At 30.1% G+C, this 23,309-nt stretch overlaps 1 protein-coding gene across 3 annotated transcripts; it reads left to right on the top strand.

Moving 5' to 3' along the window:
* Positions 1–15,138: 15,138 nt before the first annotated feature.
* LOC109818033 (trehalose-phosphate phosphatase A) lies at positions 15,139–20,919 on the top strand. Of its 3 annotated transcripts, none has more exons than XM_020383417.3 (12): positions 15,139–15,291; positions 17,477–17,925; positions 18,012–18,152; positions 18,273–18,344; positions 18,448–18,573; positions 18,858–18,914; positions 19,010–19,111; positions 19,262–19,339; positions 19,431–19,500; positions 19,593–19,663; positions 19,753–19,845; positions 20,342–20,919. In XM_020383417.3, the coding sequence occupies exons 2-12, from the start codon at positions 17,638–17,640 to the stop codon at positions 20,396–20,398; spliced, it is 1,155 nt and encodes a 384-aa protein (XP_020239006.1). In that variant the 5' UTR covers positions 15,139–15,291; positions 17,477–17,637; the 3' UTR covers positions 20,399–20,919. The 3 variants fall into 3 exon arrangements, with proteins under 3 accessions (XP_020239006.1, XP_020239005.1, XP_020239007.1); XM_020383416.3 differs by having other exon boundaries at positions 15,139–15,296; XM_020383418.3 differs by lacking the exon at positions 15,139–15,291 and adding an exon at positions 16,364–16,594.
* The last annotated feature ends 2,390 nt before the right edge of the window (positions 20,920–23,309 follow it).

Here is a 23,309-nt window from a genome sequence, read left to right as displayed (position 1 = left end):
TATGTCAAGAATTGGACATATGTGAGATCTCCAACATAAAAAATAAGCATTTTTCATATTTTAAAATTTAAAAATATTTGATGTTGGTTTATAAAATTTTGGAGATCCCACAAATATCCAATTTTCGGCATAAAAGAGTGTGTTGAAAATATTACATCAACTATAATAGTATATATAAGCTTGGAGTTGTTAAACCTTTTATCTCACATACCATCATAACATATAATTTAATAGTTATGAAGTTATTAAAAAATTATGCTACTGAATGAAATAAAACTTTTGGGTATAAGCATGACATTACAACCAAAACTAAGAAATAAATAAAACTAAATTCAAGAGCAATTACAAGGAAATAGGAGTTTTAAACCTATGCTAATTCAACTAACACAAAACATAATTTCCTATCTACTGTCACGATGTCACATTCTATTAGAGTATTCCCAACACAAGGTTTAAACCTTGCCTTCAATCACGTCATTCTCATAATAGGTCTCACCTACAACCATACACCAAAACAAACAACAACAAAAAAAGGTGAGAAACATCTCATTCTAACTACTGGTGTAGCTATGATTCGATAGCCATACACAAAAATAAACAATAGATATACATTTACCAATTAATATCAGTAATTATTAACACCATTCAATAGCACGTTGTTCAACATATATCACATTCACAATTCATAGTCAATACAATTATGATGTTATGGCATTGCAATGGACAAGAACACTCATAAACTATATACATGTAGCACTAGTAAAATGATTGTCAACTGTCAACTATTGTCTGAAGGCCAAATAAGAGTTGTTAAGTCAGACGAAGAAATTTCCGACAAGATTTTGAACATGACAAATATAATACATATTGTTATTTCTAACATGTGTGTTAGTGTTTCAGATAAATATAAGAACATGACTGAAAAACGAAGTATATGTCATTACATATACTATGGTCAAAACAAACTAAGCCTGACAAAAGCCTGAAACAAGTCAGAGTGTACCAGCAGATGAAGTTTTGAAGTATCAGACGAAAGGGCAAAATAAGGCTAAGTCAAGAACAAGACCAAGCTGAAGCCTAGTGGTCAAATAGACGAAGTTCACAATATCAAACAATGGATAATCTAAGATGAAGCATCCTAGATGAAATTAAAAGTCTTCCATCTGCATTGCTGACCAGACGAAAGGAAAAGTCAAAGTCTATCTCTTAGACGGAGACTCAAATTTCCAGATGTAGACAAAGTATATTGAAATGCGTCTGAAGACCACTATTCACAACGAGAAATATCATATATCGTCTCCAATCATAAGAAGAGCACACGGAGTCATCAAAAATATGAAAACGAAGGAGAAAAATAGATGAGCGCGAATTTGCAAGTCAAAGCTACGTGTGTCAGAGCAAGTACACCTACTTTTCAAAAAAAGACAATGCTGCTGCAGTTTCACTAACGGAAAAAGAAAAGAAATACCTAGTTTATGATTAAAGTCAGACATAAAAGAGAACAAACAATATAAAGGACTTCATGTAACTCAGATTTGGCAAGCAAACATTTAATGCAAGATCAAATGCATTAAATGAAAGATCTACATAGCCATGAATAAACTACTATCTGCACCAACGGGAAGCTTTGCCTCAACGGAAACATTCAAATTCAAACAACGGGCAGATTCATCACAAGGATATAAATATCAAGACCTGAGAAGAGAAGAGATAGAGAAGTGAAGCAACGAGAAAAACGAACGTTAAAAACAATCTTACATCTCTTCTGTACAGTTTCATATATTTGTGTAAAACTAAGATAGCTTATCTTAGTGAGTGTAGAAATTACCATATCCTCTCTGTGAGAGTTACATACACACTCTAAACACATATCCTTGTAAAACTAAGGTTGAATACCTTAGCGAGTGTAGAAACCATACTATCCTCTTTGTGAAAGTCGCATACACACTCAAAACATATATTGTTTGTAAAGCCTGAAGAGGCTAGTAAAAGAATACTTGGAGAACCAGAAGTGGTTTAAGAATACTAACGTCAGCGAGTGAAGTTGACGAACCAGAAGTAGTTAAGAATACTTGGGGAATCAGAAGTGGTTTAAGAATACTAACGTCAGCGAGTGAAGTTGACGAACCAGAAGTGGTTGAGAATACTTGTAATCCGTTGTGATTAGTGAAACCCTTCAGTTGAAGGAGACTGGATGTAGCTCAGGTCGAGCAAACCAGTACAAAAAACTTTGCACTTCTTATCTTTCCTTCAGATGCAACTTCTCTTTAAGCTTATATATTATATTGAAGTTTCGTCCACTGATTAAATCATTTTTACAGTAAACATTTTCAGACGAAAAATACATTTTTCCAACTCATTACTTAGAAAAAAAAATTTACCTATAAGAAAACTTTTCTTCAAGCAGACGATAAACCATCAGACTGAAAAATCCTTTTCTAAGCCAACCGTGCTCAGTTTCAAGTGTTCAAAGTAATATTCTCATTAGACGAAAAATAGTCTCCTTGCGAAACGTTTTTAAAACTCCTTCGTACACACACATTCAAACCCCCTTCTGTGTGTTTTTCCGCTAGCTTCAAGAGTAGCCTAAAAGAACATGTCAAGTCAAGTCATCACAACACTCTACATTAGAAGAATATACACCAGAGCGTGTCAGTATATCATATCGATGTTGGCTAAGTTACATCTCATGCACACAATGGGCAGAATTAGGGGTCCTAATCTCGACTACCCCCAAGGTTATGAATCCTTAAACTTTTACACAAGGGGACCTTTCCTAGTGGCATATTGCGCATCATATCCATTCAAAAAATCAACCGATGCATATGATGCATGTCATATAAGAATTTTATGCAATTCATGTTTCAACACAAGTCATCAACTCAAACTAATATAAATATATTTATCACTTGTATCAAAGATTTTATCTAAACATCACACTAAGCACAACTCACTAGGTGATCTCGCCCATACTTTCACACTATTAAATTGAACTTAGGTTTTCTCGCATACAACACATCACATGTCTCACAATGTCATCAAGGGTCACTTAAACCAATACATGCATTGATTCCACTAGTAACCTAATACAATGTTCTCAATTAACCAACATAGTATATTCAATATTACCAAAACATCACCTAGTGTAGTCTAGGTCGAGAGCATACTTCACTCTCTAGAAAGATCACGCCCTGGGCAAATCTCCCGTGCCTAGCAAATTTACAATAAGGAGCCCCCTAGAGCTCTGATAGACCAATTTTTGTATATTTTTTATACATTATTTTTGGTTTATTTGACTTTTATTAGTATCATATTGTGATATATTAGCTTTGATTTTTTTATAGTGATTCGTTTTGGTCTTAGTTGTAAATTTTAGTTAATTCTCATAATTTTTTCTTGTTTTGACATTGTTTCTTGTATAGGCCATATCTAGAGCTCCCGAGATTGGATTTGGATGTTCTTGGTGTCCCTTGAAATATAAGAGAGATTTCTACAACTTCTATATTGGGAGTAAAGGCCAGTTCGAACGTTAAGTAACCCAAAAGTGCATTGCAAAGTTGCGGCCCTACACAGTATTTTATTCTTATTTTTAGAATATAATGTTAAGATTTGTTTAGGATGTAATTAGTTGATTTAGTGGGCCAAGCCTTATAAATATTTGGATTAGGCCCATTATATTTTTATATTAATAGGTGTTATGAGACTTGTTATGTACATTTTACACTCATTTTTCAGATTTTAGAGTTCCTCTACAAGTTTCTCTAAATTCGTTCTTCTCTTTCTTCTCTCTCTTCGAATTTTCTCTTTATATTTTTCTACACAAAGGAAATACAATGTTTTGATGAAGATGTGTGGCTAATTCGTGCATCCGATTCTAGTTTTCAAGAACTATAGTAAAATTTGAGTTTCCGATCTTTTTACTGAACAAAATCACTTCGTCTTCTTCTTCGTTCTAGATCTATTTTCTATTTTTTCATGATTATGAATTTTATTTTAATGGATCCATATCAGATTTGAAGATTAATTTTATATCTAGATTTAGATTTAGACCTAAAATAACCTAAATCACCTAATTCAACCATTCACCATTTTTAAATTTTATTAAAATTGTGAGATCGCGATTGCGTTTCATGTTTTTATAAAATTCAATAGATCTAGATTTCGATCTACATTTAGATTATGTTCATGTTGATTTAGGTTGATTGAGAACTCGAATTTCTTGTTGAACTATGAAAGTTTTACCATAACGATTGAAATCTTGAATTGATATAATTTTTTATTGAATTTTTTGTCTATGTTTGTAATATTCTAAATTCTCTTTGTGGTTTATAAAAATTCTGATTCTAATTAAGTGATAATATTGGATCCAATTGGCTTGAGTTTTTTAGAAGAATGATCTAGATTGTTCCCTATATTACAAATCTTTGGGGAAAATCTAATATTTTTTTATAGTGATTTGACAAACGCTATCAAGCTCCCACACTCGACATGAAACTGCCCACACTTGGCGTTGGCATCAACGTCATAGAGAGCAATCCATGCTCTTTGGCATGCTCTCACCTGATGACCACTCATGGGGCCCGATAATGCATTAGTAGAAATGCATCTACAAATATTTCTGAATTTCACACATAATCATAACATACATTTTCACGAATACCAACCAATCAAAAGATACAATTGCATGATTAAGCATTACTAAACCATCAATTCATATGCAAATTCATTATTTCTTACTAATTCAATTTATTCTATCCTTAGAGTTCGAGCCTACATACACTCAAAGATTCACAATTACAGGCATTAGTAGAGATTATAAACATGACTACTTATCTAACATACTCAGAGCATAGAAAAATGATTAACAACACATATTCACACATTATAATCATAGTTTGAGGTTTCCCTCTCATACATCATGCACAACAAGACGAGATTGAAGGTCAATCCCACTTTCCATAGATAACCCACATCCTAGAGAGAGGTTTCCACTCCCCTTTAGCTTGATGGACGTCAAACATCAGGTGTAGATCTCCAAGGCCTTTTTTAGCAACTTCCAATTCTCCTTTCTTTTCAGATTAAAAAAATGCAATTAATTATGAGAGGCAACCCTAGCTTACTATTCTATATAGAGCAATTGCTAAAACATTAACTTGTGTGTAACTTGTCGGTAAAAACCATTTAACCACAATTAATTACTCCTCTCTTAAAATTAAATAATAATTTATAATATTAATTTCAAAATATTTCATTTTTATTTAATAACACTTATCATCATAGAATAACCACAATTAATTATTTAAAAATTATTTTATTTAATTTATTCTTAAAATTTTGGGACGTTCCAAGAGCAATCATCATCTTATAAGTTAGTTTTGCAATGCATATATGATGAAAACTTACTACCCAAGGATTCCTTTGGAAGAGATAAGATCAAGAAAGGTGAAGAATGATAAAGTTGGTTTAAAGAATTATGGGGTACTTACCTTTATTTTGTAGGGTACCCTACCTTTGGAGGACTATCTTATCTTAAAGGACTCCTATTGTTTTTATACACTTTTCTTGTAATTCATTTTAGTAGTGATTGTATTAGGATATTTTTGACCTTGTATTTTGGGTCAAATAGTGTATGTAATTTTATCCTTGAAATTAGTAAATTAGGAGAAGTGTAAGTAGCTAAGTCTTGTTAGATTTATTTGGGCTTGGATGGCCTAAATTTTCTTGTGGCCCATAGGTTTGGACATTCATTTGCTTATGCAAGTAGTTTAGACATCCAAATAAAGCCAAGCTTGCCATCCAAGCTACAAATTAAGTCACATGGCTTTGATAGTGACATCTCAACAACTTGTTAAAAGTAATCATTAGTTTAGTAGTTGTAATGATTAGGTTAGGTAGTTGGAGTTAACTTAAGTTAACCTAAGTTATTCTTAAACTAAGATTAGCTTACCTTGCTCCATAATCTTCTATACAATTAACTAGACTTTTAGAAATTTAACTAGAGTTGGTTAACTTAAGTACAAGATAGCTAACCATGGTTACACTTAACCATTGTTAGTCTAGCTTGCATCATAAGCCAACTAAACTCTATATATTATAGTTTTGACCCATTTTGTACAACTTTTAAGTATTATTGGTTTGAAGAGTTATTTTCTCTTTATAATTCTTTCTCAAAAGCTTAAATCTCTCTTTGATTTACTTCTAACTCTTTTATCCTCTTCCTAAGAATGTGGTAAGATTTGAAGTGGTTTATCTTCTTACTAGAAGTGACACCACTTGAAGAGAATCATACACCATAGAAGGTGATTTTAGAGGTTTTCTCCTCTATTAATTGGAGACCTTGAAGAAGCTTAAGGAGTGTCAAGAAGGAAAAAATTTAAGAAGAAACTTGAAGGAGAGAACCTACAACAATCTAGTTCCTCCTATGGTTTCCATCAATATAACTCACTTTATATGGTATCAAAGTCTATCTTAATGAGTATTGTTGAATTTATCAAGTCATCTACCATCAAACTATATATAAATATTTAGTCTTGCAAACTTCATGCTTGCGATGTCATACTAAGATAGTATCTAAATTATGGATATGTTGAGAACTAGACATGTGTGAAATTTCCAACATAAAAAAAAAATTCATATTTTAAAATATAAAAATAAATTAAAGTATATTAATTATTCTAATACTCTAAATTTTGTGAGATTACACACATGTATCTTACTTTTTTAACATCCGCAATAACTCCCTTACTTAATGTAATGTCTGGGAGTTGTCAGAATAATATTGTTTAACCCATTAAAGAATTAATTAATATAGGAGTAGCAAAGTAAGAAATGTATAATTTTATTAAACTTTATGAAATGTGTATGCAATTTATTCGATAAATTAATAATTTAATTACCGGTGAATTAACTATTTTACTGTGGACCACTTTGACGATCATGTTCCATGGTCTTATACGAAACTATAGGCATCTCCAAAGAAAAGCAGACAAATGCAGTGTCACCATTGTTTGTGTTTTATTGTCACCATATTTGACCAAGAGACTGCTCCTTTCTCCTCCAAATTCATGGAATCGTGGCACCAGCTAGGATACCCACTCTTAACGTGCCTTTCCTTAACCGCTAGAAAACTTGAAAAAGCCTGCCACACCTCCACACTTGATTAAAGATAAAAAGTTTAGGTCTAATTTTATAAATATTATTCATCTTATTCTCTCATCAAATTTTGAATAATATACATCAATGTATAATAACAAGATATAGTTTTGATATTGATCGGAGAACCATATAGTGTAACAAATTATAGTAATGTACCCAAGTGTTGTCAATATTATATGAGTCACTTTCCACTCCCCATGCCTAACTTCAACTTCCTCATCAATTCTTTTCTTTTTCTTTTTTCACGAAACTTGTTGGCTTTTTGTGTGGAATGAAAACGTAGTTTTGTCTATGGGGAGGACAACGACTTTAGTCAAACTTACGGTTGTATAATATATGGTCAATGCGGAACACGCAAGCTTGAGGTGGATGCATGCATATATATTACTTATAGGATCTTACAAGCCACTATTCTGGTTAATAAACTAATAGTAAATTTCTTTTATCAGTTTAATTTTTATGTAGAATATATTATGAGATCGCATGTATATTTCATAAAAGCTAGTTATGTTTGGGTCAGATGTAGGATAAATTTTTGTTCGAATCTCGTAGACTTTGTTAAAAATTTTGTAATAAGTACATTAATAATTATGATAAACTATAACAATAATAATAATTTTAATAAAAACCTATGATTTTAGCCAATATTTGTTTAATGGCATATCTTCTTTTTTGAAAATATAAAAATAATTTAGTAATATGGTTAAATTAGTGTATATAAATTTGAGAAAAATTCTTACTTTATAAACTAATTTTATAAGATTAAGTTAGACTCTTAAATCACTTTCTTAAGATAATATCATATTTTTTATTGAATTTTTATCATATTACACATAGATGTCTAATTTTTATAAATTTTATATTCAAAATAACTAGTTATTAGTGTGAGAGAGTATGCTTTAACAAATTTTATTCACATTATAAGAAGTGAAAAAGTAATATCCTAATGAAAATATTTGAAGTTATTATATATATATATATATATATATATATATATATAATACTTTGAAATAGATGCATCCTTAATTTTTTAATGAATACTTTTAAGATAAATGTCACACTCTTTTGAACACTTAATTTTTAACTTGTCTATTATTAATTATTATTATACGTGTAAATGGAGTAATTCCGACTTGTCCAATAATTTTGATTATATATATTTGCCTATCAACAAATCCACTTTAAAAATAGACTAGGGATCCGTATAAGATTATTTTATTATTATTTTGAGAATATTTATTTCTCCATTGCAAGTATGACAATATAACATTTATTTAACTTAACCATTGGTGTTTGGGATTCTAATTTCTAACTAACTTTTCACGCTTATCATGCGGGAGATAACTTAACTATATATTATCACGCATTTGTTAATTATATATATTTATATGCCCAATCCAGCTTAATGATGATAATATGTTATTTATTTCCGTCCTTGATTGTGAGATATTTAAAAATATATTAACAATTTTTAGTGGATTTTCAAAAGTTGATAAAATTGTATATCTAAAAAAAATCATTTTATCTTACAAAATCTTAAATAACAAGAGTTCAAAATTATATCATTTATCCCACTAAATATGATAAAAATCTTAACTTTATAGTTTTTTACTATTAAATATGTTTATATTTAAATATATAAATATGTAACATGTTTTATTTTTTAAAATAAGTATAGATGACATGAAAAAATAAGTAATTTAAATGACCCTCAAAAGAAAAAATAATTATCATCATTTTTTTATTAATTGAGAATTAATGAAACTTACGCAAGCATGAGGTGGAAGCGTATATCGAATATACTAAACAATATACTACTACCACGTATAAAAGTCATATATATTATTTATATATTTAGTGATGAAAACGTTTTTGGACTTCACTGATTTAATAACTATTATTTTGAAATTCTGATTTGTTTAACTGTCACACAATCCATGGAAAATATATGTTATTACATATTAATTATAACCAGAGTGAAAATTAGAGTTTGATTGGCATGAATTTGGAGTAGCCTTCCTTTCAACTACATTAAGAGCACCTTCAAATTTCAATTATACACTTATTTTATAATTTGGTGAAAAACAAGACTTATTTTAAAACTTAATGCAATTTTCTATTAGTGAATGTGAAATAGGATTTAAGAATTGTATCTAATTTTTATTCTAATAGAAGAACTTAATTCACTTTTTTTATAGATTCAAAATTTTTATATTTTTATTTTGAATTATCTTGTTAAAATGTTTTAATAAATTTGACTAAGAACTTAATTTTAAGAATTTGTATATACAATAACTGTTCATACACCATATTATTCAAGTCAAAATGCTTTAATGCTAAAGTTTGCAAGAAATGGTTCTTATGTATAAGAACCCATTAAAACCATCTATTTAAAACATCAATTTAAACTAAATAATGTTTTCCACGTAACATATATAAGTGATGACAGCATCATTAATTAACATTAAATTCAACGATTAACATAAGCCAAACTAATATTAAGATCAAAACTATATTCTTCTTTAAAATTAAGGAATCAAATGTCTATAATTTAAAATAGAAAATCAAAAAGGTAAATTAATAAAATCAGAAAAATCGAAAGTAAAATTTAATAACAATAAAAATTATAATAACAATATTAAAGACAAAAAAGTTGAAACTTAGAATACCGTTCATACAATTTTAATTTTTTAAGACTGAGCTCTAGACAATTGAGAGAAAGTCAAGAAGAAACTTCTTAGTATGAGGTATGGACAATAACGTGATTTCCATAAAAAAGAAACAAACATTGGAGAACTAAAAAATATAAGTTGAGAATAGACTTTCCATATTGGTCTTTCGTGTCTTGCAGGTTAAGCATAAGCTTGTGAGTAATTGGTCCATTGTATATAGCCAATATAGTCACCTATAAATGGTGCACAAGAAAAATTGTCAATCTTCATACGTGAAGTTCTTTTTCTTCTTATTTTCATTCTAATTAATAAATATATAATTCGTAATTAAACCAACTAAGTCTAAAAATTATGTCAAATCTTATGTATTTAATAACTTTTTTATAATATAATTTAATTGATGAAATCTTTTCATCATGTTATATATATATATATATATATATATATATATATATATATATATATATATAGTATCATGATTGAATGGTTTGATTAGTTAAAATTGATTATACAAAAATTTAAATTAAAGGGATAAGATTTTGTGTAAGTGTTTAAATTTATAGTTAACATCAATGAATCTCTATGTATGTGTATGTGTGTTTGTTTGTATGTGTGTATGATTTACTTGCTTACATCCACTTATTTCTTTAGAAGTGTAAGTTAGCAAGTTATATCTACAATTTTTTCAAAATACACAAGTGTAATTTGTTAACTTACTCATTTTTAAAACAAGTGGATATAAGTTAACAAATATTTGAGGTTTGTTAATGCAAACACACATTTTTTTTTAGAAGGACAACATTAACAAGTTATAATTATAAAATTAAAAGAATAAGATTTGATATAAGTGTTTAGACTTACATTTAATATCAACGTATCCTTCTTGTATATGTGTATGTGCACGTGTGTGAGTTTTTATGTGTGTGTATGCTTTACTAACTTACATTCACTTGTTTTTTAGAAGGGTACGTTAGCAAGCATCATCTACAACTTTTTTAAAATGCACATAAGTATAATTTGCTAACTAACTTACTCCTTCTAAAAATACAAGTAGATATAAGTTAACAAATGTTTATCGGATTTGCTAACATAAACCCACTTAATTTTACAAGGAGAACATTAATAAGTTATAATTACAATACTTTTTAAAATGGATCTAGATATAACTATCTAATTTACTCTCTAAAAAACAAGTGAGGGTAAATTAGCAAATTATATATATACATACATACATACATACATACATACACACATACATATATATATATATATATATATATATATATATATATATATATATATACTCCAAGAATAACTCTTAATTCACTCGATAACTTATCTTCTATATTAAATTTCAACAATTAAACTATTAAATTAAAAGTTTCTAATATATAGATAATCTTCAAAATTTTAAAAAGTTGAATAATATTTAATACTTCATTAATCATAAAAATATTTTATACTTTGATTTAAATCTATATAACGAAGTATCGTGTAATTTTAATTTTATTTTTTAAAATTTACAAACTTAATATATACATTAAAAACTTATAATTTAACGGGTTAGATCATTGAAATTTGATCTAAGATATTTTTATCTATCAATATTTTATGTTACATTTCTATTTATGAATACTGATGTATAATTTATCAATATTTATTTTTAATTATTAAATATTTTAAATTATTTTTGAATTATTAAATATTATATATTGTTAAATTTCTTAATTATTAAAATTTAACACATGTATATTTTCAATAAACTTTAATATTGAAATATCAAAATTTTAGACATATATTAAAAATATATTTTGACAATTCTATTAACTAATGAATATCATAAATTTGAACATACTTTTCAAATTCAATTGTATGAATGAGAAAATATAAATGCATAGAAAGTTGTATGTAAAGAAATATTACTTAAGAGAATACATAAAACCAAAACTAAATATTTATTAAAAGATAAAAAAATTATTAATTTTTAATTTTTTATTCAAACCTTGTTATTTATGTTTTTTTTTTTATTAATTGTCTTATTTTAAAAATTTATATTGTCCTTCAAAATTTAATAATTTTTTTTCAAATCTTATAAATTCATTAAATACAAATCCATTAAAATTATATTATAAAATTTTGATTTAAAATTTAAAAAAAAATCTTAAAAATTATTACATTCCTACAAATTTTTTAAAAAGAAATATTAATTTTTTTACAAAATATTTTAAAATTTACATGATTTTTTTAAATGTTAAAAAGGTTTTATGCCGAACCTAATACACCCTTTAATTCTTGCTGCGGTTACAAGAGCTTTTAGCAGGGGTTGAAGGTCCAATTGAAAGTCCTTTAAGGGATGTATTTCGCCGGCACCTAAATTTGTCTTCGAAAAATGTAATATGACACATTTTTCTTAGCTTTTCTGGTATTAAAGACAACACGCATCTCTACTTACAATCTTTTTGGGATGCTGAATCTACTCTTTCACATGCTAACACAAATCCTAAAAATTAAGAAAATATATAAACAAATCGTGCACGATTCATTGTAATTTGACTTAACATGTCTCTGTTCACAAATGGCGACAGAATGTAATGACTACCATGTACCCTTTGATTAAGGTAGTATATCTTAAGTCTTAACTAAGATCAATAAAGCCATGTGCTTCAATTTAGGTGACAGGACATTGAGTCTGGCCAGTGGCCAGTATCTTTTGTACAGTTGAGGTTTACACATTAAACAAATAAACAAATTGACATATTCATATTTTAAAATCAAATTATTTCCCCTTTCATAACTGTTTATTATGCAACTATTACTTGTTATTTATGGTTGTATATGTTTGAAATTTATAAAGCTATTTAATAAAAGCTTAATACATCATTTGAAATTTTAAATTTTAAATATGAATTTTTTAAAAAAATTTCAATTAGATTCTTAAGCTAAAAAATAATTATAATTGGATTTTTCATCTTTTTCTTTTTTGAAATTAGTCCTTAGGACTAGGGAATTGTTTAGGATATGTGATATTTCACAAAATATTTTTTATATTCTCATATCTTGATAGATGCATTAGATTATTATTTCATATCATCATTCATGCGTATTAGATTTTAATTTTTACCCACTAATTTTTTTTATTATTTCGTAATTCTTATTACTAAAGAGATTATGAGAGAATTTTCATGGGTATTAAAACTTGATATACATGAATGTGATATGAGATAATAATCTGATGTGATTGTTTAAATATGAAGATATAAAAAAATATTTAATTAAGTTTCATGGACTATAAATGAATTTTTAACCCAAGGAACTAAATTACAAAAGTATAAAACGTGAAGAATTTAATTACAATTATTCTTAGTTTTTTTTTTTGAAACATAAGAAATTTGCATTATGTCAAAGTTCATCGGTCTAGAGTCTCTAAAGTGAACAAATATTACCATATCATCACCATGGAATGATGCGTTCTACAATCATCAATTTCACCTACCACCAAGCCTTATGCTCGCTACCAATCATGTCATCACTTTATTTTTCCATCCCCTTTTGATTTTCATTTTATTCTTTATTTACATGTAAATATTTGCTTTATGTACAAACACACTGTGTTTATTGTTACTTCTCCCTCCAGGAAGAAGAGCAACCATCTTCCTCTACTAAAACCCTTGAAGTACTAGAGACTATCTCAAAGCTGAAGATGATATATGGTCACTACACTAGTCACGTCCTTCACAAGTTCATTTGCTAACAATTTTGCTCTAATCGTCGTTATCAAAAGTTGCTCAACAAGTTCTGTTAGGACCTTAATTCTAACAACGAAGACTTTTCTTTGGACTAGTTTCTCTTATCGTAGTTTTTGCTAGTGTCAAAAGGAAGAGTAAACATAATAAGCATGATCATGAAAAAAATAAGGAGATTTTAAAGATTTTATGTTTTATTTTTTATGTTGACTACTTTAAAACTTTGCTCCATCTTAAGGGAAACATCTCTATCTTAAAAACACTCTTAGTGTATGCACTACATGATTTTTATCATATATGCACTAATTAGATAAGTTATATGCATTGATATGGTAATGTTTGACATGCTTTGTATGGTCATATATTCATTTTTTAATAGAATTCGACTAAATCTTAGGCGCATAAAACTATGCTTTTTCAAAAGTGTATTTGTCCTCATAAAAGGGAAAGATTGTTAGATCAAAAGATAATCTTAAATCCTTCAAAAATATATGTTTTAATAATAATAAACTCAATCATTTTTTTAATAAAGAATTATTTTTAAAATCATACAAATAAGACGATAACATAAAACAATTCTATAATAGCTCGATTGGTTCTTAATAGATCTTCTTTTTAATTAAGTGAATTGAGAAGATCTTTAATATGTGATGATCTGGTTTATGTGTCCATAGATTACCTCATATTTATATGTAATTTATATGGTGATAGCAAAGTTGAGTTTTAATAATGATGGCTTTATTGGAAACATGTTTTGGTTAGTTTTTATCTTGATTTTGTTCCATTTATAGAGGGTTTTGTAAAAGCTGTTTTTAGCATTCGTTAATGATCTTTCCTTTATTTTATTAAAGTCATTTATTCAGTAAAAAAGAATCCAAAAAAAAAAAGTAATCTAAATTCTTTTGCTCATGAGTCCAAGTTTATTAAATATAATTACTGTATTTTAGTATTAGTTTGAGATGTAACATATTAGAGGAGAAGCAGGTCACATCGTGTGTCGTGTGTGCTAGAGATTTGGGGATTATGCAGTTATCATGTTTTGTTTCATCATGCTAAGTAATTCCATATAGCAATAAGAGAAAGACTCAGAAACTTAAACATGTGGTTCAGCGATAGGAATTGATCTACGTTGAAGCAAGATTAGAGATTTGAATCTTGCCTTGCATATACAGCCGCGCGTTAAATCTTGGAATCAGCTATTCCACTCTTTAAAGTACTTATCGAGAGTGTGACCGTAATAGAGACCAAACGAAAACCTAAACACATATATTTAATTTTTACCTAAACTCTCCACTTGTCTAGAAGCTAGATGCGAACATTTCACATTTGATATCTCACGTGTTACTTTCCTTTCACCTTCTTAGTTGTAATACATATTTTAAGTCCTTTTAGACTGGAGTAGCGTTCCTTTCTCACCCTCAAAGCCTCTCCCACGCGCAGCCCCACTTGGCACGCGCCACAGCGCAACCACAAAGCGTCGTGCCCCTCACGCGCTCCCCCCGCGAAGCGAAGTGAAGATAGGAAAAAAACATGACAAAATATTTTAATTGCGAGTGGTTTCCTTATTCAACGACCGCGCCTATGTAGTCTGTAACGCACGTTAGGTGAGGACCGACGCGCATAAATACTCCCTCCATTGCCCTTCCCACTGTCACCATTCTCTGCGCCTTCTCACACTGCAACATTTTCCTTTCCATTCTCAGAGCTTTAGTTTCAAGCGAGTACGGTATCTATCTGCTCCCTCACGTGCACATTCCCTCTCTCTCTCTCTCTTGCTTTCTTGTAACTAGGAAATTACTGCAAAAGGAAACTCCTCCAATTTTGCACCCATGACCCAGCATTCTTTTTTTTTTTTTTTTTTTTCTTACATGGTTTTGTGTTTGTTTGTTTGTTTGAAGACTGTTAATTTGCAACTTGCATTGTGATCTGAATCTCCCACTTCATTCTTCCTTGGAACTTGTTTGTTGGTGGACTGTCTAACATACATGAAATTCTATAGGTTTTGTTGAAGCTAATATTTAATTAGAATTGGAGTTTTATCTCACCACACTAAACATAATAAAATATTTTATTTGATTTCGATATATATTAATGAGGTGAAACTCTAATTTTGATTGAACAACATTAGAACAACATTGGCTATATCATAAATAATGTATCCTAGTTTTGTCCATCATCCAAACCAAGTAAGTGCTCATATTTGATGTTTGAAGGGTTGTGTTATAAATTGTATGACTGAACAACTATTCATGTCTCTTAGACTTGACTCCCTTTATGTAACGAGTGTTGTTGGACTTATCAGGTCACCTTGTTATTGAATTGTTATTGGTCCACTAGCAGATGTCTAGTCATGTAAACTTTTGCAAACTTCACCCCAAAAATGTTTGATCCTCGGTGTGAAGGTGTGTGTAAGAAATCCTTGTTAACGGAATAAGATGCATATATAAATGGAGAATAATCATTATTTTATAAGTCAGTTTTTTAAGGTTGAATTAAGCTCATATCTTCTTTTTTTAAGAACTATTGAGAAATTATGAACTGTTAGACTATGGATTGTCTCTTTCAGACTCAATGATTTCTAGAAGACACACTTAATAAATAGACGTGATGAAAGCTGAGAGGACTTTTTGCGTTCATATTGAGGTTTAGGATTCCCCGTTAGTATGTTCTTTAGCGTGAGGGATTAGGTGCTTTTGCCTCGTGCGTGCGTCTTCTCCCTGCTAGTCAAATTGAGATTCTGAGTTTTGACCGTTTGATTATTAGTATTATTTAATGGGGATTGCGTAAATGTGTTGACATTCAATGGTTCGGTAACAGTTTTGACAAGGGAATCTTTCTTTCGTGCTGCCTTCTGTTTTGAAACTTATTATTGGATTTTAATATTGAACTTTTTTGACCTGGTTTTATTTATTTATTTGCGAAAAAAACGTTTCGTTTTTCTTTCATGAGTGCATCGTTGTTTTCTTTAGAGCGGTCTCTGCATGAATGATTGATTGATTCAGTTTTTGTCGACAAGTGATTCTGGTTTGTCTGCCTTTTACTACTGTTTAAATTTTAATCACGTTGCTAAATATGTTATCTCTTTCTTCTTCTTCTTTTTTTCACGCTCGATTCCTCGGCGTTTTGTTCTAATAATTGCTTCTTGTCTTTGGGATCGTGTTTTTGGTCTAATAATTGCTTCTTCTCATTGTGATCATGTACTGTCTAGCAGGGGATTTGGGGATCAACGTCCTTTCTATTTCTTTTCTTCTCCACTTCCACCATTATTAAGATTTTGAGAAAAATAAATAAAATGGACATGATATACATTTAATGGAAAGTACCATTTATTTCTCTAAAGTCATAGTAACGAAAGAAACGTGCAGAAGCTTTTTCTGAGATTTGATGTCTCTAAGCTAGAGTGAATAAGGGTAAAGTAGTAAAGTAGTAAAGTAAATAATGTTAGTGGTTGATGAGAAAATATTTAATATGGACTATTGATTTTCTGATATTACTTCATTCTTCCTATTTACTCACTTTAGAAGAGTAGGATCAGGGAAGGTAAAAATAATAAATAAATAGAAGGGATAAAAAGGGTCAGATTGTGAAGTTGACAGCTATGCATGCTCGACTAGCCACTCTTAGATTGTTGTTTTTGAGTGTTTTTCGTTGAAAAGACAAGTCCACATTGGTTATGTTCATGTTTGTGTCATGATGGTCATTTTGAGTCTGTAACAGGACCACCATGGTGAGTCAGAGTGACGTTAAGAAATTCTGGGCATAAAGTTATGTGAAATTCTAATCATACAACTATTTTTGCTTGCTCTTTTGTTTGTTTATTTGCCTTTAGCAGTTTATGGTCACTTGATGATATTCAATGAATTCAGAGTTTCAAATTAATTAATTGCATGATCATTTTTTCCTTAGGAACTCAGTTGTTGATAAGCTGCTACCTCAAAACCATTGACAGAAAAAGAGTTGGGTGAAGTGGAAGTTTGATAGACACTAGTTCAATTTGTTCTGAATACTCCTTAAAGGTCTTACATTGTTGCTTGCTTCACTTGAAATTGTGGATAGACCTGGATCCAATGGACTTGAAGACAAATCTTACTCCTGTCCTTACTGATACCACACCCTTAACAAGGTCAAGGCTTGGTGTGCCTTCAGGTTTGTCACCTTCTTACTCTTCTAAAGGGGCAACCTTTCCCCATGGTCCCTTGCTGGCAATTCCAAGGAAGAAGACAGGAATTCTTGAAGATGTTCGTTCTAACGGTTGGCTTGATGCCATGAAATCATCTTCTCCTACTCACAATAAAGTATCCAAGGATGTTAGTCATGGGATTGGATCATCTGATGCTGCTTATAATTCCTGGCTGGTATAACATACTTTCCTCTCAGTAATCTCTTGTGTTCAATAATTTTGGATGTTATGTTTATCAAATTTCCTGTTGCCACTTCACAGCTTAAGTTTCCATCAGCACTTGCATCGTTTGATCAAATTGCAAACTGTGCTAAGGGGAAGAGAATAGTATTGTTTCTGGATTATGATGGGACTCTTTCACCCATTGTGGACAATCCTGACTGCGCTTTCATGTCAGACAATGTATGTACTATTTATTATGTAATGTTCTCTTTTGATTTAGTGTCCAGATTTTCAATTTGATGTTTTTCTTCTCATGTTATTATTTTTGCCGATTCTTAATTATCCTGGAACTTTCTGCAGATGCGTGCTGCTGTTAAAAATGTCGCAGAATGTTTTACAACGGCAATAATTAGTGGAAGAAGGCGCGACAAGGTAGTTGAAGAATTGCATTACTCACCTGCAAATAACAAGTTTCCTTGTTGATCATCATTTTTGACTTTGATTTTAACCTTTATTATATACCCTATTGGATCAGGTTTGTGAATTTGTTGGAGTAAGAGAGCTCTATTATGCTGGTAGTCATGGGATGGACATTATTTGTCCTCGTAGACAATCTAATTCTGATAATCACCCTGAGTGCATTAGTTCTGCTGACAAACAGGTACTAGTTTCAATGCTTTTAAGTGACATATGTTTGTGAATATATGTCCGAGGGTATGTGTTGATAAATTTTTGGAAACTAAAAGTAACTTTTGTATAACTTAATTCTTAGAAACTTTCTGATATTATCTCCCTTAAAAGTTAATTTTTAACTTGTGGAGAAGTTAATTTTAACTTATGAGAACTTATTTTATTTGTTCTTCTTCTAGAAGTGCTTATGGAAAAGTTTGTCCAAAGATGACTTAATGTGCCTCAATTTTGATTTATAATCTTTTGAAATTACAGGGTATTGAAGTCAATTTATTCCAACCTGCTGCTGAATTCCTCCCCATGATTGAAGAGGCATGTATATTTGAAAAATACAATACAATGAAACAGTTTTCAATCTTTTTTTCTGTATCGGAAAGTTGTATGCTGATCAACTAATGTTTGTGCAGGTACTTGAGTTGCTCAAGGAGTGTACAAAAGACATTGAAGGAGCATTAGTTGAGAACAATAAATTTTGTGCGTCTGTGCATTACCGCAATGTAGATCAAGAGGTATTCACTTCTTTTCTGATGCCTATTCATTAGCATAAGAATGGAGAGTCTTTCTTCCCAAGATGGCACCATCTTTTAACTAACTTATTTCATATTTTATCATGATTGTATGTATTTACTTCCCCTTAATTTGTTTCATTTAATGTACAGAATTGGAGTATTGTGGGACAACGTGTATATGATGTTCTGAAGGATTACCCACGTTTGCGTTTAACTCATGGGCGGAAGGTACCATTTCAAGGCCCAAAAATTTTACTCATTTTTAAGAGAACATAACTCTTAAAGTACTTTTTAATAATCTATGTTCACTAACTTTCAGGTTTTAGAGGTCCGGCCAGTGATCGACTGGGATAAGGGAAAAGCTGTCACATTTCTACTTGAGTCACTTGGTGAGTTCGTTGTTTTTATTTAATGGTCGCTTTCTTTGAAGATCTTAATTTTGTTATGCAGTATATGACACAAGACATCTTTATTTATTTAGGACTTAACAATTGTGATGACGTGCTAGCAATATATGTTGGAGATGATAGAACAGATGAAGATGCATTTAAGGTAATAATACATAGCTTGTTATGATGTCATGCCTCAAATTGCCCTCTTTGTAGATTTCCTTAATACTGATATCAAACGGACTGTTACAGGCTTTGAGAGAAGTTAATAAAGGTTGTGGCATCTTAGTGTCCCCCGTCCCAAAAGAAACCAACGCAGTTTACTCTCTTCGTGATCCCTCAGAGGTAATTCTCTTGATTTTAATATAGTTTGTAATTTGTATGTTTTTTTGTTTTTTTAACTGAATCTGAATCTAATTAGATGAACTAGTCCATTTAAGAAAATAAAGCACTCCCTGGCCTTACTTTTTTTATTTTAAGAATCTAAGTTTAGTTTAACTCAATCCCTGAAAAACTGGTTTATTTTAGTCTTCACTAGTCTATGTAGGATTTCTAACATTCCTCTGACACTAAGATTGCAGCGTCAAGTTTATTGAACTAAATATTTGCAAGTGATCTTATAGAATAATAATTAGGGTAGGCTCTGAATCTGATACTGTCTTCAAAATGCTAGAGATCCTACATAATGATATGTCAAAAATAAAGTATATAATAAGCTAATTTTGTAGAGGTGAATTTGAACATAATGTAATAGTATGCGGATCATTTGGTTTATTTGATTGTTTATATTGATATTGTTTTTTGATGTCATACTTTAACCAATGTTGTATTGTATCTGCAGGTGATGGGATTTCTGACATCACTTGCGGGATGGAAATCAAGCATTCAAGGTCGCTGAAAAGCTTTACATGGTGTATAGAGGAGAACATTCTCCGCTATGCTATATATTTGAGAGAGTCTTTTTGTTTCGATTTTGGGGTTGTTAGAAGACGTTTCAAGGGGTCTGCTGGAACATATTTGAGCTCAGAAGACCTCTGACGGTAACAACATTGTCATTACCTTGTGTGGTAGCTGTAAATTCCTGGCTGAGAATTATATATATATTGGAAAGATTAAGGAAAATCTGCTCAGAAGGTTTTTTTTGTTCCCCATTAGAAGTTCATATTATTGTATTTATTTCATATTCTTTCTTCAGTTTGGTTACTGCTCCTAACCAGCTCCTTGGGGATTAAATATGAAATTGTTCTGTTTTTTTTTTTTTTTTTTTTGTTGAGAGAGAATTATCATATGTTAATTTTTTCAATGTGTAGATTGAATATTATAATTTGTACTACCCATTTGATAGTGCCCCCACTTCGTCACTCTTTGTACTGTCTTCAAATTATTCTAGAAAAGATCCTTTGAATTGTGATGGACTTATTTGAGGAGTAAGGCTTCATCATTTGTACTCATCGACATTTCTACCTAGCTCCATCCGTGAACATTTTGTGCATTAACCCTATTGTTTGTCTAATAAATTAGAAATCAATGTGGAAGATTGTATGGTGTTCCCTAGTGTGGAGTATTTGGAAAATGAGAAATGATTACATATTTAATGACTGAACAATTAACGAAGAAGAGCTTTGGGAAAAAATTTCTTTTTAATGCATGGTTTTGGTTAGATGAATTGTCTAACAACTTTTGACATTCTTTTGGGCAATGGATTATAAGTTCGAGAGCTTGTACTAGTATAAGAATTTGATTGCTTACTAGAACATTATTTTTTTTTTGTAAAGGTGTGATTGAATAAAAGTGATTCATAATAATTACAGATAATGATCATAACAAATGATTTATAGATGATGAAAATATAAGTGACACATGGAATTAATGGAGGTATAGGAATAGTTAACATGATTTCTTTTTCTTTGATGAATACATTTATATAAGTGAGTATTAACTATTAAATGGACATAACATTTAATATGAGGAGATGAAAGTAATAGTAAGAATGAATCAAACCCGGAGTTTATATCCATATCTATAGGCATTTGAGCTTTATTAATAGTTAATTTATTTATTTTTTAATGATTCTTGCCTTATTTCTTTATTTAAGACATGCACACGTGCTTGGCTGATAGGCCTTCGATCATATGTATTCTAGCAAGGACTTGTGACAATTAATCATGCCTTTTCATTAATCATACAATATATAAGGTAAATCAAAACTTTTTTTTTTTAAAAAAAAAAAACAACTAATTAGTTAATAAGTGAGATTTTAGGCTAGTAAAAATTTTTAACACGGAGCCAATCTATCTAATTAATTATTATTGTTGAAACTTTTACCATTTAATCATGCCTTAAAATCAATATACTTACTTATTTAAAGGGTTAGACCTTTAGGTACATAGAAGTTTAGGTTTAACATTCTAAATCATATTATTCTATTTAAAAGTTTTAGTATGAAATTTTGTGGTTCTGAATTATATTAAATATTTGAAAAAAGAACTTTATCATTTATAACAATTTCACTCTTCACCATGATTTGAGTATATTACCTCTAATAATTAAAACTAATGAAATATATGCAGCCTATTAAAAAAAATATAATGAAGTAGTCTTTAATGAGCTACCAGTCAAAGGCTAAGTACAGTGGGCCAATTAATACAGGAACTTATCTTTTCTTACTAAAGCATTCTTCCTAAGACAACATTTCGTTGCTCAACGCTTTGAAATTGGAGACTATTGCCCCGTAGCTCATATGATTAATTAAATATGAAGGGTATCTTTGGAGTCTTGAAGATCAACAATTATCACTATATTATTTAGAAGTTTAGGTGGGAGCATCTTTCTATTCGTGATGGTTGTTAACGGTGAAAGACCGAAAGGAATTATAAAATTAACTTTTAAACACTATCTTTTAATCTAAGATTTTATTATTTTTGCACAATAAAAGTTTCAAAAACATCGAATAGAATAGATAACCACAATAGCAATGCGAAGCAAAAAGGTGTTAACGAAACCCTGATTCATACTTAATGAGCTGCAACAGTATGCGAATGAGTAACAAAGAGTTCACCCCACTCTGCAGAAGACAAAAAAATGATTCAGTAACAAAGGAGAGGGAGAGAGTTTACAGAGAAAAAAACGAAAAGTGATGAAGAGTGAATGCGCGCGGTGTGCCTCGCACTCTCTTATTGAATTTTGCGTCCTTTTTTTACGTCGGACCTGGTAGGGTCCGACAGAAAATGTCAAATCTACGTTGGAAACAACATACATCTGACGTAGATTTGACATTTTACGTCGGACCCGGTAGGATCTGACGTAAAAAAGTTCGCGAAAATTACAAAAATGCCACCGCGTCTTTTTTATGTCAAATTTTAGTGTGTCTGACATTAAAGAGGTGACGTAATATACTAATTTCCACTAGTGATGGTGATTTAAAAAACTAAAACCACGTGCATGTAGGGTTCTGTCCAATATTTTCATTTTTAGTCCTAGGTACTATATGCTCATCTTAAGTCGTTTTTGGCTTCTAAAATGTTGGAGCAAAGTAAAAGGTGGATAAGTATGATAGGTCGTTTAGATTAATCTATTAATATGTATCAGTAGATTGTTTTGTACTATCAAATTTGATAGTGCACTATTTGTGACTAAAGAACAAATTCTTTTTCTCTCTCTAATAATGTTCCCATTTTCATTTTCATTCCTCTTCCCCCAACATTTACTATTTCATAGAACCAGAGCCACCAGTTTTTTCTCCTCCTTATGGTCACTATCAAAACCATCACTATATGAAGAGTATTGTTCCTCATAGAAAAGTCATGGTC

Source organism: Cajanus cajan, chromosome 10, assembly GCF_000230855.2.
Source record: "Cajanus cajan strain Asha chromosome 10, NIPB_CcT2T_4, whole genome shotgun sequence".
NCBI classification, from domain to species: domain Eukaryota; kingdom Viridiplantae; phylum Streptophyta; class Magnoliopsida; order Fabales; family Fabaceae; genus Cajanus; species Cajanus cajan.
This window is presented reverse-complemented; position numbering and strand designations above follow the sequence as displayed.

What these genes read in the sequence shown, in the direction of transcription:
- LOC109818033 (XM_020383417.3), top strand. Translation starts at nt 17,638, where the DNA reads ATGGACTTGAAGACAAATCTTACTCCTGTCCTTACTGATACCACACCC. An exon ending in GTGGAAGAAGGCGCGACAAG is followed by an intron (nt 18,345 to 18,447) that starts GTAGTTGAAGAA and finishes CTATTGGATCAG; the next exon opens with GTTTGTGAATTTGTTGGAGT. An exon ending in TCCTCCCCATGATTGAAGAG is followed by an intron (nt 18,915 to 19,009) that starts GCATGTATATTT and finishes ATGTTTGTGCAG; the next exon opens with GTACTTGAGTTGCTCAAGGA.